Source organism: Cyrtonyx montezumae, unplaced genomic scaffold, assembly GCF_038088225.1.
Source record: "Cyrtonyx montezumae isolate F1298 unplaced genomic scaffold, pur_monq_1.0 scaffold_25, whole genome shotgun sequence".
Classification (NCBI taxonomy): domain Eukaryota; kingdom Metazoa; phylum Chordata; class Aves; order Galliformes; family Odontophoridae; genus Cyrtonyx; species Cyrtonyx montezumae.
In genome coordinates this window covers 5,854,143-5,871,533 of record NW_027071992.1, presented here as the reverse complement: position 1 = coordinate 5,871,533, position 17,391 = coordinate 5,854,143, and the positions used below count along the sequence as shown (strand labels likewise).

At 38.8% G+C, this 17,391-nt stretch overlaps 1 protein-coding gene across 1 annotated transcript in view; it reads left to right on the top strand.

Annotated features, from left to right (window-relative positions):
- The window catches only part of RAB3C (RAB3C, member RAS oncogene family), a 119,007-nt gene that overhangs the window by 93,949 nt on the left and 7,667 nt on the right, over positions 1-17,391 (top strand). Inside the window, exon 3 of the mRNA XM_065739855.1 lies at positions 12,062-12,186. Coding sequence (XP_065595927.1) covers positions 12,062-12,186 — 125 coding nt within the window. The remainder of the gene's footprint in view (positions 1-12,061; positions 12,187-17,391) is intronic.

Here is a 17,391-nt window from a genome sequence, read left to right as displayed (position 1 = left end):
AGAAACTTGGAAGGCATTCCTCTCAAAATAGGCAGAAAGAGATTAAGGGCCACAAATGTGCACTGAATTTCATCAGGAGATATGACAGTACAAGTATAAATCAATCCAGATTCCCAGAGAATTGATTAATGGGAAGTTTCCTAAAACAGGGAGTCTTGTTGTTGCTAGATATTTCCCAAATATATATTGACAATATTAATCTGGATTTGCTATTTAAAAGATAAAAGTGCAAAAAAAAAATCACCTTCTAAGGCCCATCTTAATTTTACTTATAGGATTATCAGTGTTATTACAAACCAAAAGAACTTCACTGTACCTGTAAAAAAAAAAAAATCTGCCACCTCCACAATACCATCACCATGTTCCTAATTTGTGGGACTGGTGGAGAAATGTTAACAGGTAAACCCATAAGAGCAATAGATTTCAGACTGTCAGATTAGGGCCACCCAGGGCTGTGGGTCTGTTGCTGGTACAGTGAGGAGGGAAGTATTAGAGCTAATAGTGGTGCACCAGAAAAACTTGCTTAGGTTCAGTATCACACTTTTTTTTTTTTTTTTTTTTTTTAAGATCAAATGCATATCATTGCAAGGAAGAAAGAAGGCAAACATGAGGACGTGTGTTTTTATCTGTTTCTTTACATATATACATATATATATATATATATATGGACACAAAATGGCAAGAAAAATGGAAATATTTTACAGTGACAACAAATCACTCATTTACGTATATAAGTGTAATACAGACACTGTTATTGTTTTAGCAAATGCCTTCAGTATTTCCATATTTCACAGCTATGTTTTTCAAATATAGAAGTTTGGATATGATGTATTGATTAGGGTCATTAATCAGAGTTCCAGTAACAGTTTGTGCAATCAGCATAAACTGGTGATTAACAGGATTGCTTGTTTCGAAGCATCTGGAACATGAAACCATGGGGACAGATATGTGAGTGCAGACTGTGTTTTGCCTTTTATTGTTTCCATGGATATTATTTTCCTTATAAATACTTTGTTCCATCCCCTTTCAAACCTTTATCTTTGATTGTGTACACTGTGAATGTGAAGTAGTAGCTTTGAAGGATGACAATTTAACGGTAGGTTTCTCAGGGGGGAGAAAATTAAAATGTACAGCCTTTTGTCTGTGTGGTAAGTTACTAAATCACCTCCCACAGTATGACACAGCTTGCAGCATTGTACACGACATAAATACTCTTCATTAACATGTGCCATTGCTGTGTCCCACTGTGAAAAATGTGTTACATTAGTTGGTCTACTCATAAGTAAACCTTGTTGTAGGAGACGATTTTGTACACCTGTAAATAAGAACTAAACATTGAAATCTGTTTTATATTGTTTTGTCATGATTCAAAATATTTGAGTAGGTTGGAGGATTTCTCTGCCCTTGATGCATTAACACAGTCTCGATTCTCTGTGTAAACATCTGCATAACTTTTTAAAACAAAAAGCGTGTGAAAGTGCATACTATACATCAAAAAATGAAGAAATTGCATTTGACTTTCATAGAGAATTAACTAATTTTATTAATTCTGCACACCTTCAGCTCCTATCTTTCCCAGGAGTAGGTGGGGAGCTTCTGTCATCTGTCTCCAAGAAAAAAAGGTCTCCAGGGTTTGCAATGCCTGTGTGATCTAATATATACTGTGACCATACTCCATGTAAGACTGGCACTGTATGTACAGGAAAACATTTGAGCCGGTGGGCTTTTCTTCTGAAGAGGTGGCCATGAGTTACTGGAGAGGAAGGATATAGAATGTAGTACTAACATTTCATGTAGCACTAACTTTCTACTACTTCATGTAGCACTAACTTACTACTTTCATGTAGTAATAACATGTAGCACTTTTCTCTCTCTCTTTTTTTTTTTTTTTAAATGTAATAAGTACATAATCGGGCTTCTGGTGTTGGAAAGTACTTTCAAGGTGTGTTTGACAGCTGGGAACAAAGCAGGATGCAGAGATCGTGCCAAGGATGCAAAAAACAAAGGACATCTGCAACCTGATTCATATAAATTAAATAATCCCTGAGGGTTTCTGGTCCTACTAAACGAAGTACAAAAGAATTACAACTCAAACCCAAACATCTTTTACCCTCAGTATATTAACTCAATATCATTTACTGTTATCCTGTGAATTTGCATTCTAGTATCAGGAGTTAATCTTTTTCTGAACACAGAGACTAGATGCTGTTATTTGAAACAGCACTGTACAGTGAAATACTAATTCATATTCTGTTAAGAGTATTATTTGTATATTCCATTAAAAATGAAATGTTATTTGATGAAGCACTGAGCAGAAGATTCTGGATGGGAAGGCACATCCATAGGAAAGACAGTACAAGCATAGAATAGTTGATTAGAAAGAAAGAAAATTTTGATTGATGAGCTCCAGTGACGCCTGTCTTCTATCTTAGACACCATACAGCATTATTTAGTTATGAATAACATGTCAGTTCTCATTGCACTGTGTTAAACACAGACCCAGGACATTCCCGAGAGTGAATGTAATTGAGTAAGTGTACACTTCTTCCATAGAGTGGTAGTGGACCGTCACTAAGAAAACTGTATAAGGATAAATATCATAAATACGCTGAGTATATCAGCCTTTAAATCTTTAGGTATTCTCCTATTTCATACTTTCTTTCACTGTATTATATAAAATAATAAATTACAGATTAGCTCTGGAGGGTTTTACTCTCCAGAAGAATTCAATTTATTTTGATCCTTGTTAAAGCCTCTCAGAGCTGAAAATGTGCACATAGTTTTCTAAATGAAGTTATGGCCTTAGCAACCTATAGTGGTGTTTTCTGTTAGGTTAGCTTTTGCCTTTTGTTCACTGTCGAAGCTGAATTTATTTTGCTTAAAGCAGACCTAGTTCCTACTGGAATACTGCAGACCCGTGATGCTCTGCTCATTTTGATTAGTCTGCTGTCTGAAAATTAACCAGATATTTGTTTGTGTCACACCTGTCACACAGTTTCTGCATCATCAATTTATCTTCCTCCAAGGGAAGGTTAAACATGTAGCCTTTCTGTGCAAGATGTGCACTGCACAAGGAAGATAAAGCCACTCAGAAGGAAGTGACGACTCAATGGTATTCTTCTGATTTCTTTAGACGTCGGCTTATTTCAGAATCATCATGCAATTTTTTATTCATTTCAATCCAGGAAAAAAGATATAATATTATGTAAAAAATTACCGACACACCAAAAACGGTCAGCCCTGGAAAATATTCATATATCCAGGTCTTTTGCAAGAGTAAAGGAGTTGGCATATTCCATTTTTGTTATTACATCCACAACTCTTCCGATCTTTCTTCTTTACTGTTTTGTTGCACTTAAAATGGAAGGCTTTTATTCCCGTTTTTTTCACCTTCTTTTTTCTCTTCATTCATATTTAATAATTTTATGTTTCTGGGACATCTTTGCCTTTATTCTATATTAATACACAGTCAGCAGGTGCTGGCGGTATCACTGAAATTAAAAATCTCAAATTCAGAATGCATGTCAGGTACTGTAATTAAAAATGGAGATGATAGGACACCTACTAGTTCTAAATCGTCTGCTAGAAGGACATTCTTCTACAGAAATGCCCCACTACAATCATGGGTTCACCTTGATTTTCTATATTGATAAGTATTTCCTTTATTGATTGCTTTTTATTAGTAGTAGTATTTTCATTAGTGGTTTCAATAATTATTAAGCAGTTCATAAGAGGTAATAGAATTTTCATTTCTCATAATCATTGAGACTTTATGGCCCTCAGCTGTATCATGCCAGAATGATGAAATGAGTAGCAATAGTTTAAAAGCTGCAAATACCCAAACTTTCTTTCTCAGTAGCTCAAGGAGGAAAGATCCTGTGCTGTTTCTCAAAGTAGTTCTGGTTCTTGGGGTTGTGTCCTCTCGCAGATACTCATCAGTTCTTTGAATTGTTAGGATCTCTTTTTTGTTTGCTTGTTTCTTTCTTTTATTACATTAATAATATGACAATAATGACCATATAGAGTCTATTATTCAAGTAAGCACCCCAAAGCCTGAGGCTACTCCAGAATTTAATTTTTCTCTCTCTCTCTTTTTTTTTTTTTTTTTTTTTCAAAATGGCAATCAGAAAGTTGGGTTGAGGTTTTTTGCTGGGGGTTTTATGTATTTTGGATGGCTCATCTCCCACTAGCAGTGGGTTATTCTGGGGAACAGATGGAAGGCCTGAGGCCACCTCTCTCCCTGCCCTCCCTGCAGCAGTGTCTGGCTGCCAAGTGCAGAGCAGCTGGTACAGAGCCAGCTTCCAAATGGCCACCAGGACCAGGCATTGCAGCCCTTTAATATACTGTGCAGAATCATCCTATACAATTCCTATTGCTTTCATATCTTAAAGGTGAGTGGGTTACAGAGCAGATGAAAAGGCTCAAGACAAAAGGTATTCTTAAGGGACCTGACCTTTCAGGTTTGTTGGGTGTAAGAGGGTTTAAGAGACAAAAAGGAAGGCATAAGAAAGGACTAGAACATATGATGCCTAATGAATTATAGAAGAGATTTGGTAGAATGAGGAAGACCTCAGATCCACCTCATAGAAGAGACTGAGTCAGCAGGAGCAGGATAGGGCTCCTGAGGAGATCCCATCCCCTGGAAGGATAGGCATGGCAGAGCTGCCTGTTACCGCCCACTCAGTGTTTCCCACACCATACAAAGGGGACTGGGAGAAGAGAGGGAAGAAGCCAGCATTGCCTCAGTGACAACAAAAAAATAAAATCTCCAGAAAATGCTGATGAACCATCCTTCCTGCTCAGAGGTTTCCAGGCATGCAACAGAACTTCCTGCAAATAAAGGAGGAACTCTCCTCTTTTATTTGCAGCAATATGTAAAGATATGTGTTTTTCTACACAGCTCCAAACTTACAGCAGCTTTTCTGACACTCCACCTCACCAAACACTTAAAGAAACTGAGAAAGTTTTTGTACAGACAGCCTGGACTACACCCCAGTTCTTGTTATTACCCTGCAGCCCTGGTGATTCTGGTAATACACTTTGGAAACAACACTGGAGACAGAAATGAGAGAACTTAGGATCAACCAATAAAATCAACCTAAAAATCACTTCAAAAATTAAAAATGTTTTGGTAGGAATTGTGTTTATTTGGATGTGGGGTGGCTTCTTTTCTTTTCCTTTTTTTTTTTTTTCCCCTAACAGGATTATGCACTCCATTTAATTGCATGCTCTTTCTGAAACCAGAACATCAGAAGTACAACATGTTCCCTGAACTTCCTAGAATAAATATTATACATGGTCCCCCTGGAGCTTCTTTATTAGGGTGATTCTCAGCTTTCGTTGCACGTGGCTTACTACATAGTTCAACTAAAAAGCCCATAGAAATTAGCCCCTGTAGTGAATGCAGGAATCCTGGGAAGGTTCCGGATTCAAACAGTAGTATGTGTATTAGAGTTGGCTTTAAAAAATGCATATTGCTGAGAGAAGTATTTGCTATATGTGCATATTTTTTATCTACTTGCTTGCCATCCTTGCTGTCTGTGGGTAAGAATATATTAGAGACTATTAGAGTTAAAATTTGTTCTGTTCATATGAGAGTTATTAAAAATTGATCATCTGAAGACATTCAGAGTGAATCATATGATGCCAGTCAGTATGCCAATCAGTGGAAGCAACCTGAAATATATCAGGTGCAGTAAGCAGTAGGTTTAACTTCTATAGCAGTTTCTGCATGGTACAATGCAGTGTTACACAGCTGAGCTGAGTCTGATCTGTTCAGAGAATGTTAATCACGTTGGACGTGATGGCCCCACGGAAGAGAGGCTGCTGCTTCTCTGTGCTCCAGATACAACCATTAGTGAGGCTGCAGGAGCATTTCCAGCAGGTAGATGCACACAGAGCATGTGTACATCCCATATAGGAACATGGGATCGTAGGGGGGACCTTTTCCAGTCAGTGGGAATTTCACCAGACTGTTAACAATATTTCAGATATGATGTACAGTGGCTTGGCAACTTCATCTGCCAATTCCCTCAGATCCTATGGATAGATCTTATTGGGTCCTACAGGCTTGTGCACCTTCTTTAGATGGTCTCAGACCTGATTTTCACTTATAACAGGCAGATTTTCCATCTTCCAGTTCTTACCTTTCCTTCTACAACTTGAGCAGTATGCTTTATCCCAGAGCACTCGCCAGTGAAGGGTGAGGCAAAGAAGCCATTGAGCACCTCAGCTTTTTCTGTATCCGCTGTGACCAGATCTCCAGAGAGGGCCAATAAGTTATTTCACCTTCTTTTTATCACTGATATACCTATAGAATTTGTTTCTTGTTCCCCTTTATGTCTCTAGCTCAACTAAATTGTATCTGGGTTTTAGATTTCCTAACCTAATATATATAATAACATAACACATATTAATTAAACATAGATATAACATACATACATATATATGTGGGTGTAAGTTGCTCCAAAAGTAATGCCTCCTACTTATTTCTTTGAAAAGCACAACAGTTATACTGAGCACTGTGTGGCAAATGCTGAGTCACAGCCTGAATCTCTGAAAAAAGATCTGATCAGCCCTGTGAGCACAGGCTCAACCCTTCATAGACCCCATTTAAGGTCTGACTGCCACGAAGGACAGATCTCTTGGAGATCCCTCCTTTGTGGAGTTCTCCTTTGTGAGCCTCAATCCTCAGAGACAGGTGAGCACTCTTTTTTTCCTTCTGTAACATCTACTTGATTGCATTGGTCTTACTGCCATTATACTATTACAAGCACAATAACACTATTTAGCAGAACAAATTCTCAGCGTAAAACACTTTTTCACCATAGTCACCAGTGTTAGCTACACATTTCTTCCAGTGTGAACAAGAGCCTGCATGCTGCCTTCATAAAAATCTGCACTGTGGAGGTGACCCACTGTCATTGTTACCTCTGCTGAAATGCACCACCCACCACCTCACCGTGCTTACATCCATTGTTTGGTCTCCAGAAACATGAAGCAAGCATCAAAATGTCAGTGAGTGCCATTTGTTTCCCATGGAGGAATTCAGTGTTGCACTTTTGCTTTGGAACACTTCCATGTCAGACACTATTCTGTCAGTCTGACTCTCTGCTGCCATCTGTCACGCAGCAACAAAATGTAGTAGGATATTAGTGGGAAAGTTCAACCTCTGTTGTATCACCAACATCTGTCTTTGACATCATGGGCCAACATCATAAAATAGAGGTATTACTTTCAGAGCAGCCTTAATACATGGCTGACCACAGATCATAGGTGACACAGAGCACTCCCATATCTGTGTGATGTAGATCCCTCTCTCAGCTGAGCCCAGTAACTCAAACTGCTTAATAGCTACAACTGGTTCATGCACTCCTCAGCTGCTGGCACCTGGAGAAGCCTCTAATGCTCCTACCACATTCTGCAGGTACAAATCCTTTATACAGACACAGACACATAGCTAGCCAGGACTTTCCTGGCTACCCACAGTGAAGTTCCCCTTAGAGACACCCCTTTCTCCCAGGCTAATAACCTACTTGCCAGCTGGCCTGGCTCGAACTTCACCAGTCCAGTTTTTGTATCTCTTCCTCCACATCCCATCATGTGCCCTGCACCCCCACTGAGTCCAAAAGTGTTGGCCCATAGGGATGGGTTTCAGGCCAGGACAACAGGACTCAGGCACTTCTGAGGGAGGCCTGGAAGTAGCGTTTCTTCTGAGTCCTTAGTTTGGATTTCTGCCTGCCTTTGTGTGCCTGTGCTCCTCTGGGATTGTTCATGTGCATGTCCAACAAGCCAGTGGCTCCTGGATTAGGCCTGTGAGCAGCCAGGGTCAGGATATTCTTTGGGCTCTTCAGTCTTCCATTGCTTTCCCATGCTACTTAGTCCATGTGCAGATAAGCTTTTATCAAATGTTTTAACACTAGTGAGTCCGTACAACGGTCACTTCACATTTGTTATGCTCTGTGTTAGTGATCTTGCTTTGCAGCATTGCAGCCACGCAGCTGGCTGGGGCTGGGTGATTGCGAACACATTCCATCATGCTGTGCAAATACACCCATCATGCTCCCTGCACACACACACACAGGTGCCTGGACAATTATTTGAAGCTCTTGCATGTTTAGAGGTAGAAGGTTACCCCAGTTCTCAAAGGTTAGTCTCCTCCTACATTTTTTTGAAATGTTTATTCTTTTTTTGTTGTTGTTGTTTTCAGTATCCCTACTAGTTCTTCATTCAACTGATTCTTTTTCAGAGCTCAAGTGGAGTCTAACCTGAGAACAGGAGTGTGCCTTTGAGCTCATACCTGTCATACAGTGTGCTGCAGTATAGATCTTTTACTGACTGTTTCACCTCACTCATGAAGGCGCATTTCACTATGCTTGGTAATAGCTATAAATGACAGTCAGTGTTGGTTTATTTTTGCCAAATTTGTTGGAGGTTGCACACGATAATAGTGTCTTGAGTCTTGATAATTGTGTTCACCGTTTTAAGCATTGTAATATTCACTTTGAAACCTGTATGCTCATTAAAAATGAGGTAACATTAGATGGATGTTTTTGCCTAGGCAACACTGATTTTATTCTCTCCATTAAATGACAGACGTGGAAACAATTCAAAATTACAAAATCCTGTTGTACAGTATTGATCTAATAAGCAATACTGATAATATTCTGAAAGAAAAATACCTTGTGAACCAGTGGGAATTACAAGGTATTTCCTATGAGCAGAAATAGGATGTGCATATAAGCAATGAGCACTGTTTAACACTGCCTTTCCTTAAGGCTTTATTTTAAACAAAGTATGATTGAAAAACTGTCTTTTGAACATTTTCTTCAGATAGAATTTCAGTCCATGAAACAAAGCAAAAAGTCCATCTTATTTTTGGTAATCTTCTGTCTTAGTACACCAGTACACCTTTGGAGATTTATTAATGTAACTTTACAGCATTTTGAAATATTACTGCAAAATGCAATGCTGTTTTAGGATGAGAAAAGAGCTTTACTATACTTGGCATTCAGCAAGTACTCTTCTGATAGCGATCATGGCAGAATAGTACTAGGAGAAAAGGTCTTGTGTTGATCACTGAAAATACTGGATCACTGAATTCCTGCATTAATCTGCCTTTCTGGTGCCTGTCTAAACATTATAAGAATTCAAGCATGTTGCAGATTGTCTGCATACCATACAACTAGAATGTGAAAGATTTACAGGGTAAATTACTATTGACATATACCAGGGTAGTGAGACTGAACAAGAAGTGCTGTATTCAGCTAATGGCAAACATCAGCTTTGCCTTTTCATATCTTAAATCTTCCTGAGGCTAAAGTTCTTTACAAGGACAATGTTTTGTGTTTTGGATTAATCAGAAGCCTCAGTTATTTGAAAGGACGTATACTCTAGGAACAGCAGAATCTCTTTTGTAAAGGACCTGTGTGTTGGCTTAAGTGAAGAATTGTGGGCAAAAAAAAATCAATAGAAGCCATTAGTGGAAATGTATGTCTAAAAGAAAACATAACAGTGATAAGCCTATTATATTCTTTGAATCCATGCTCCTGCTGATGTGGGATTGAGTGGGGATATATTTGTCTCATTTTCGCAGTCAGTTAGGTGTATCCTTGTACTAGAGTTTTTTTCAAAACATGAGCCCTTGGAATCATTATCAAAGCAAGATCTCTTTTCCTGTTGCTTAAAAACAACCCACAACTAGATAAGATGTTAGAAAAACAGATATATCTGAGGATAAAATAAATGGCCTTAGTAATGAGAAGCATTTGGATGTATAGGACCATTATTCACAGAATGAAAAATCACAGCAGGCTTTAGTAAAATGAAGTCTTTTATATTCTTAAGCAAAAAAAAATGGAGAAGTTAGGTAAAACAGAAGTCTGCAAAACAAGGTTAAATGAATTCTCTTTGCACTGGTGTGAAAATATCCTCCAGGACATAATCCTTCATTCATCTGTTTATGATATTTCACCTTTGCAGATGTGGTGGTTTCACAGTGATGGCAGCGAATGCTGTTCTCTCACTCTCTGTTCTCGGAAGAACAGAGAGAGAAAAATATGAAAATATTACAGAATATGCAATTGATTCCTTCTGTGAAATTTAACATTTTTACTGTGTATTTTGCTTTTGAAACTACTTCAATTTCCTATGTTGCTATGGTAATATACGTAATTCTAGTTAAAGTATAATAATAATCCTCTTTTCCTTAACCACAAATTTCTAAAGAGCTCAGCATGGTTTCATAAGTGCATTTTTTGCCAAAATGAATGCACGGTGCCCTTTCTTCTGAGCAATTCTATCTTTAGTAAAAGTGTAAATGGAAGTCTGACCTCTGTTTTGTCGCTGTACCTTAAGATACTTACTCAAATTGTTACAGATTTTTAACAGAGTTAAAATACCACACTGTCCATTTCTTCAAGGAACGATCAGGGCAGGTCCAAGGGAACAATCTGCAGCAAAAAGAAATGGAGTAGGGCTCACTTCATCTTTTTCTGGTCATTCTGGTGAAGTAGAATAACACTAAAGTTAGTGTGACCCTTCCCTTAAGAACAGCTTTTCCCTGCACAACAGGCCCATCACACGTGGCTAGAGGCAGCTGCAGCAGGCTGCTTCAATTCGTGCCAGCAGGCTGTCAATGTTGGACATGGGTACAAAGATGGCCGGAGGCAGCTTTTGCCTACATCCACCCCTCTCAGTACGTGATAAGCACAGACAGATGGGAAGATACAATCCATATCTCTCATTAACTATAAGTGAACGATGGACTATGCCATGGTCCTTTCTTGTGTATGAATCATTCTGCCATGACAGGGTCTCACTATGCAGAGGAAAAAGTTGCATTCTGAAAAAGGGGGCACTAGCAAACCAGCACCTACATGAGCCATCTTCCAAAATGTTTAGATGGCAGATTTTGGATGCTATTTAATCTTTTCTTACAGAGTCCCAGAGCCCTGGTATACAATAGGTATCCCCCACATGTGGTTGAACAGGCTGTTTTCTATTCCAGTGCACTTTTCTTAAACATGCTGTATTATCCAAGAAGATAGAGATGTTCTACATCTTTTCTCTCCTTTGATCCCATAGAGGGACAAGAATACTAACACTCTACCAAGAACTTGAAATAATGTGAAGCCAGGTGTAGCCAAGTCCAAGACAAATTGTAAGCACTTAAAGCAATCTTATTGCTCCCTGTGAGCTGTATTCAGGGACAGGTATTGTACTTAGTTAGAAGATGCTGCCAGCAGCATCACTCTCAACTGAGCCTGAAGTCTTGGCATGAAGCTTTCCTTCCTACAGAGCAGGTCTGAGAATCAGCAGAGCTGCTGAGAGCTGCTAAAACCATGCTCCTACACTGCACTTTAGCTGCATCCCATTCAGATTGCAGAAGAGAGTTTTGTAGGGTGTGCTGTTTCCCCATCAGCGCTCAAGGTCATCATAGGATTTCAAGGCCTCGGACACCTCTGTTCAGCTGTAGTCAAGATTAGAGCTTGAAGAATCTAAATGGAAGGCAAGTGAAAGTTCAAATTCAGCCCCTGACCATGGCTTAATGTACAACATGAATGTTGCTGTCCTCTTGGAAGACCAGAGAGCTACTGTGGAACATACTGGAGAGAAACAGCAGAAGGAAGACAGAATGTCTTTGAAGCTTTACTGATAAGTTTAGATCTTAATTTTAAAAGGTGAAAAATATGAATAAGCTGCTGATTTTGTTTCAAGGTTCTGCTTTTAGATGATAAGTTTTGCCTTAAAATGTGAAAATACTTTTTTTACCTGTGTGGGAGAAAGTGACACTCATTCTTTCTAAAAATATAGAAAGAATGTTTATGACAGGAGAAAATACTGAAAGACTGACTCGTTTTAACAAGCAAAAGTTAAAGCTATAATTCCTGAAAGATAATCCTTCATTTATTTGAGATCCAGAATTAAACGTAATTGTTTTAACTTAGATGTCAAAATCAGTATTGCCTTTGTTTTCCAGATTACAATTCTCTTTGAAATTGATTTAAGAGGAATCTGCTTCACTTTGACTTATCTTTTTCTCTCTTGTCTTTCTTTTAAGGTCAACTCAAATCAAAACGTACTCTTGGGATAATGCCCAGGTTATTTTGGTGGGTAACAAATGTGACATGGAGGATGAGCGGGTAATCTTCACAGAGAGAGGAAAACATTTAGCAGAGCAACTTGGTAAGGAAAAACAAAATGACAAAAGCTTATGACTGTAAGAATGCACAAAGTAATCTCATTAATTGCTACCATGCTTGTAATGAAATGTTCACAAAACACTCACTATACAGAACTACAGCTGTACAGCACCGCCTTTTTGTTTCTGCAGGCTGAAGTCTAAGCTTCTGTGATATCACATATAAAACATGATTAAAATAGACACGTCCGGGGATGACCATATACAGAGCTGTGACATGTCATCTAAAAGGGTCCATAAGATCAGTGCTGGCTCAGAGGCTGGCTTATATTTAAGACATCTGATAAAACATTCCTTATGCTGCTTCTTAGATAGGAATAAAGTTATCAATTTTGTGATAGGCAGATAAAAATTATGTATGTGTTGATAACATATGTATGTCTAGGTAGTTATAGTCATAGCCAGATATGTTCTAGTGAAAGGAAATGTAAAAGAAAAAAAATTAAAGGAGAGATAAGATTGTAGAAATATTTTACTTCAAACATCAGATAGACCACCTGAGAAGCTGAACACGAGGATTGTGTTTTTCACAGTCAATAATCCCAAATAGAAAGACATCAGTAACAAACTCCCAGTCCTGAACAGGTAGTTTACACAGGTGTAAATAAGATGTTCCTCTGTTTCACAGTCTCCTTCTAGGAGACAGATGTCCCCACAGCAAATTGCAGAACTGTGGACATCTCTGTTCTGTCTGTGTTCCTGCTCAGCAGTGATATCCTTTTGTAACAGCAGATGTTTAGGGGGCGAGACTGGCCACACTGTGATGAAAGGCCCAAAAACATTGTAATACTATCCAGCTTGCTTTTTCTTCAAATACAAATCTCTCTGGAGAACATGCACAGCAGTTGTGGAGATCAAACTTTACCAGTACTGGAGGTTAATTTCTGTGCTGTACCAGGCATGGGACTGTTATTATATTTAGAACTGATTGTAGTAAAGGAACAGTCTGGCTTCTTGTGGACAGTGTATGTAACTGATCTCTTAGTAGACATTGTTATATTGATGTTTTAGGAAGAGGGTATTATTGGAGTGGCATTTCACCTGTGTTGACTATAATGTTATTTTCAAAGCATACTGACCTCATTTTTTAAAATTAAGTTCTAGAATTACTATCAAATAATTTCATAAGAATGGCTAGTGTTCATATCACATCTATCTCAGTAAGCATTACATGTGTGTAAAAGCACACCTCATAGGTATCAATAAAAAAATTACCATGAAACAATTAGTCCTTGAAATGTGACAGAAAAGATTTAGCAACATGTTATGACCAGAAAAATTGCCAACATTTTTGAAGAACTGAGATCTTAATACAGTGTGCAATAAAAACAAAATACTTGCCATAGCATGCTACTACAACAGCAATGCCTTTCTTTACAGAAATCCCTTATAGCACTGTATGTATTTCTGTAATCTGTTCTTCACTTTGTGAACACTTGTAATATATATTCATTTCAGTAGGATCAAGGTAAATGTCTCTAGTGGAGAAAGAGATGCAAAAATTGAGAAACAAAATAGTGAAGATTTAGATATCAAAACTCGTGTTTCAGGTTTTAAAGCAAACACTGACTCTGGGGATTTAGAATTCATGCTTTGAGGAAGCAGATTATACTGTAGTCCCGCCTTTATCTACTCTGGGCTTTTCCTTCCTCAGATACATGTCCTGCAGCTATCTCAAGGGCATGCTGGATTAGTTGTATCTCTGATCCACTATGTCATGTTCTGTACTCAGACTGCACACAAGAATGTTTGTATTTATTTTTTTTTCTGTACAGCTGTAATCATTTCTTAAATCTGCCCTACAACTGAGGGAGATGAGGTCAGGGAAAGCGAAAGAATGAATTTCACTGAATTACACAGAAGTGTTCTCTCTAGTTTGAAGGGCACTGAGTTGTGTCACATATTTGAGACTATCTTTTCTTTCTCTGCCAGCAAGCTCATAACCATTCTTGCAGGCAAGTTTTTAAAAAGAAAAACAGTATAGATTTTTTTTGTCCAGCAAGATATTTTAAGACTCTGAACCCTATGTAATGGCATGGTCTGTAATGTTAACAACTACCATAATTATAAGTGAACATAATATTTGTGAGTCCTGTGAAAAGAACATGCTAGGAAACACTCTGTTCTAAAGTGAGGTTTTATTTTGAACCCTGGTTTAGTTGAAGTCACCTCTAGAATCGATATGTGCATTTTGGGCCAGGTTCAACACAAGGAAAGAAAGTGGGTGTTTAATGCCCTGGAAAGCCCAGTTCAGAGCCTCTGTTTCTGATGGAAATTGGGCATCTCTGTGGCTGCTGAGCTCCATGAAAAGTGTGGGCTTCAATTGTATTAAGGAAGTATAATCAATTATTTCTTTAACTGTCAGTACTGGTTTATTTCTCAAGTGTAACTCTCAATCTGACAGTAGGTCTTAACTGCTACTGCTGGCTAAACTGGCCACCTAACTTGTGGTACCTCCAGGCAGGTCCCTCACAGTGATAACAGAAGTTCAGAAAAGGGGAATGCTATCAAAACTAAATTTCTAAGAATTACCCAAGAGAAATTTTCTAATCAAATACACCCTTGAAGGGAAATGAATTGAATGCTAATGACAACAAAATTTGCCTTCTTTTCATTTAAATATTTTAAAAAATTATTAATGAAATATGTTCATCGTTGAGCACTGTCATCAAAGGTCACAGCTTCAAGCTGCTTATGACATCATCTACAGTAATGGCAGTAAGTAGGTGCACTGGGAAGGGGCTTTTATAGCAGGGCAAGCAAATAGTCAACGCTTACGTGCATGAAGTATTTTTAGTGATAAAAGTTTGAAATTTCTTGAATATCCTGTGAATGTACGCACATTTACTAGCTGCATTATTCAGACAGCTTTTCTGAGACATTGATCTCATGTATCTCAGCTGAGTTCAAAGCTTCATACCTTCATAAAAGTTTGGTGTCACTTGTCAGAACAGAAATGAAAAGAATGACTCACAGATGGCATGATTTTCTTGGTTCCTTTTATTTGTAATCGGTATGATATATTGTGATCTACATTCTGGCAATGGTTTAGCAGGCAGGGCCGTGTGCAGAGCTTTGAATAGACACTGAGTAGCTGCACATGCAAATGGATAACTGAATATGTTGTTCAACATATGGTTTCCTCACTTATTTCTGCCATACTGCTGTGCCTGTGAAGTGGGTGGATAATTTTATATATTTTCTTGCCTGTGGTTCTTTATTAGCTTCTGTACAATTCATACTTGCTACGTGTATACTACAGATTATTTAAACATTCATTAGTTTCTAATATGAAGTTCTGCCATGAGAAGGTATATTATATTCTGAAGGCCATGGCTCCTAAAATTGATGCAGAAGTACAGTCCTTCTGTCTGCCCAAGCAATGCTGTGCTCATGCAGCGCCAGACACTAGGAGAATATTTCACAATCTGCCCCAAACATCTGTCCATCTCTGCTGTAAGTTCCTCTTGGTCCTATCCCACTTTTTTGGCCTGGGCTGGTTAAGTCTCTGGGAAATTGTGTTGTTGTATTCTAGAAACACTGTATGGAAGGGATCCTTGTTAACTACCCAGTGTGATGTCCTGCTAAGATATATCTCTGTCTGTAAGCTCTATTAAGCAGCATCCAGGGCAGTATTACTTGCACTGATTTTTTTGTACCTCCATGTTTGTTTCTTGCTGCAACCCAGGACCCTCAGGGCTTGAGCAGCAAGCACTTCTGACCATGCCTTGGGTGCACTTGTTTGTTTTGTAAATACATCCTGGCACACGGTCTCCCCCATCAAATGTTGTCAGAAAACAAAATGAAATGGGTCCCTTCTAGGTGAGCTACTGCATTTCCTTCTTCAAGGACAGGCTGAAGCCAGTCCACATTGAATTCAGTGTACCTCCACAGCTTGTCACTCACAAAACTGGTCATTTTATCCATTAGATTTGAAAACACACTTTATTTTGAAAATTCTTTTTTTTCCCTTCTTTCTTCAACCATTCTCTTGTAATTTCTCCTTGACTATTTCTTCCTTGTTATCTTTATTTTCATCTTTTTCTTTCTTTCCTCTTCTTGATTCATAGCAGTTTAAAAATAAACCCTACCAAAAATAAATAATAAAATAGGGAAGGGAAGGGAAGGGAAGGGAAGGGAAGGGAAGGGAAGGGAAGGGAAGGGAAGGGAAGGGAAGGGAAGGGAAGGGAAGGGAAGGGAAGGGAAGGGAAGGGAAGGGAAGGGAAGGGAAGGGAAGGGAAGGGAAGGGAAGGGAAGGGAAGGGAAGGGAAGGGAAGGGAAGGGAAGGGAAGGGAAGGGAAGGGAAGGGAAGGGAAGGGAAGGGAAGGGAAGGGAAGGGAAGGGAAGGGAAGGGAAGGGAAAAAAAAAACAGAAAATTTCTCATTTCAAGCCAAACTCAGCCTACCGTGTCTTTTTTATTTTCATATTGCTCTTGGCTTGGGCATGAGGAGTGTGAAAGACCTGATTTGATTGTGATTGGGTTTCTTTGATTTAAATCCATTTAGAATCCCAGCAAGCAGAGCTCTTGTCAATGCTTTATGCTTACTTGATGTGTAACTCAGAACCTAGCCTTTCTGTTTGATCCTGCCAAGCCTGCATGACAAAGTCCACTGCTGAGAGATGACAGGAACATGACCGCTTTTGAATCCTGCACAGCTTGAGCACAAGTCATGAGGTCTTGTGTCAGGACTTGGGTGAACCTCTACTTGCTGTGAACACAGCACTAGCACTATCAGGCAGATGTGAATTATGCAGCAACTGAAGAGCCATTTTTAGTATTGCAATTTTGGAATATAAGTTGGGGGTCAAGTGGGACTTGGAACCTCATTGCATGGCTTAGTATGACAGTAAGTTTTCTTTTGCCTCCGTGTCTGGCTGGAGGCTGGGTGCAGACAGCAGGATCACTAATAGCTTCAAGCACATGGACATATGGTCTTGCCCAATTTTGCATTAAAAATGAATATAATTGGGTTATGCAGTAATATGCCTCTTTCATATTCCTTCGCTGTTTTTTAGTTCTTTGTAAAAGGCAAATGTTAGTGTCAGAAGGAGACAAACTGACAGCACTGAAAAACTCCAGTCTTCTGTAAGTTACAGCACACATGGAGCACTAGCTGAGAAATTAAAAGGTCAAAAGCACCTGTCCCAGCATGTTTTTCTACAGGGGGAAAGTGTCAATCTGCTTTTCC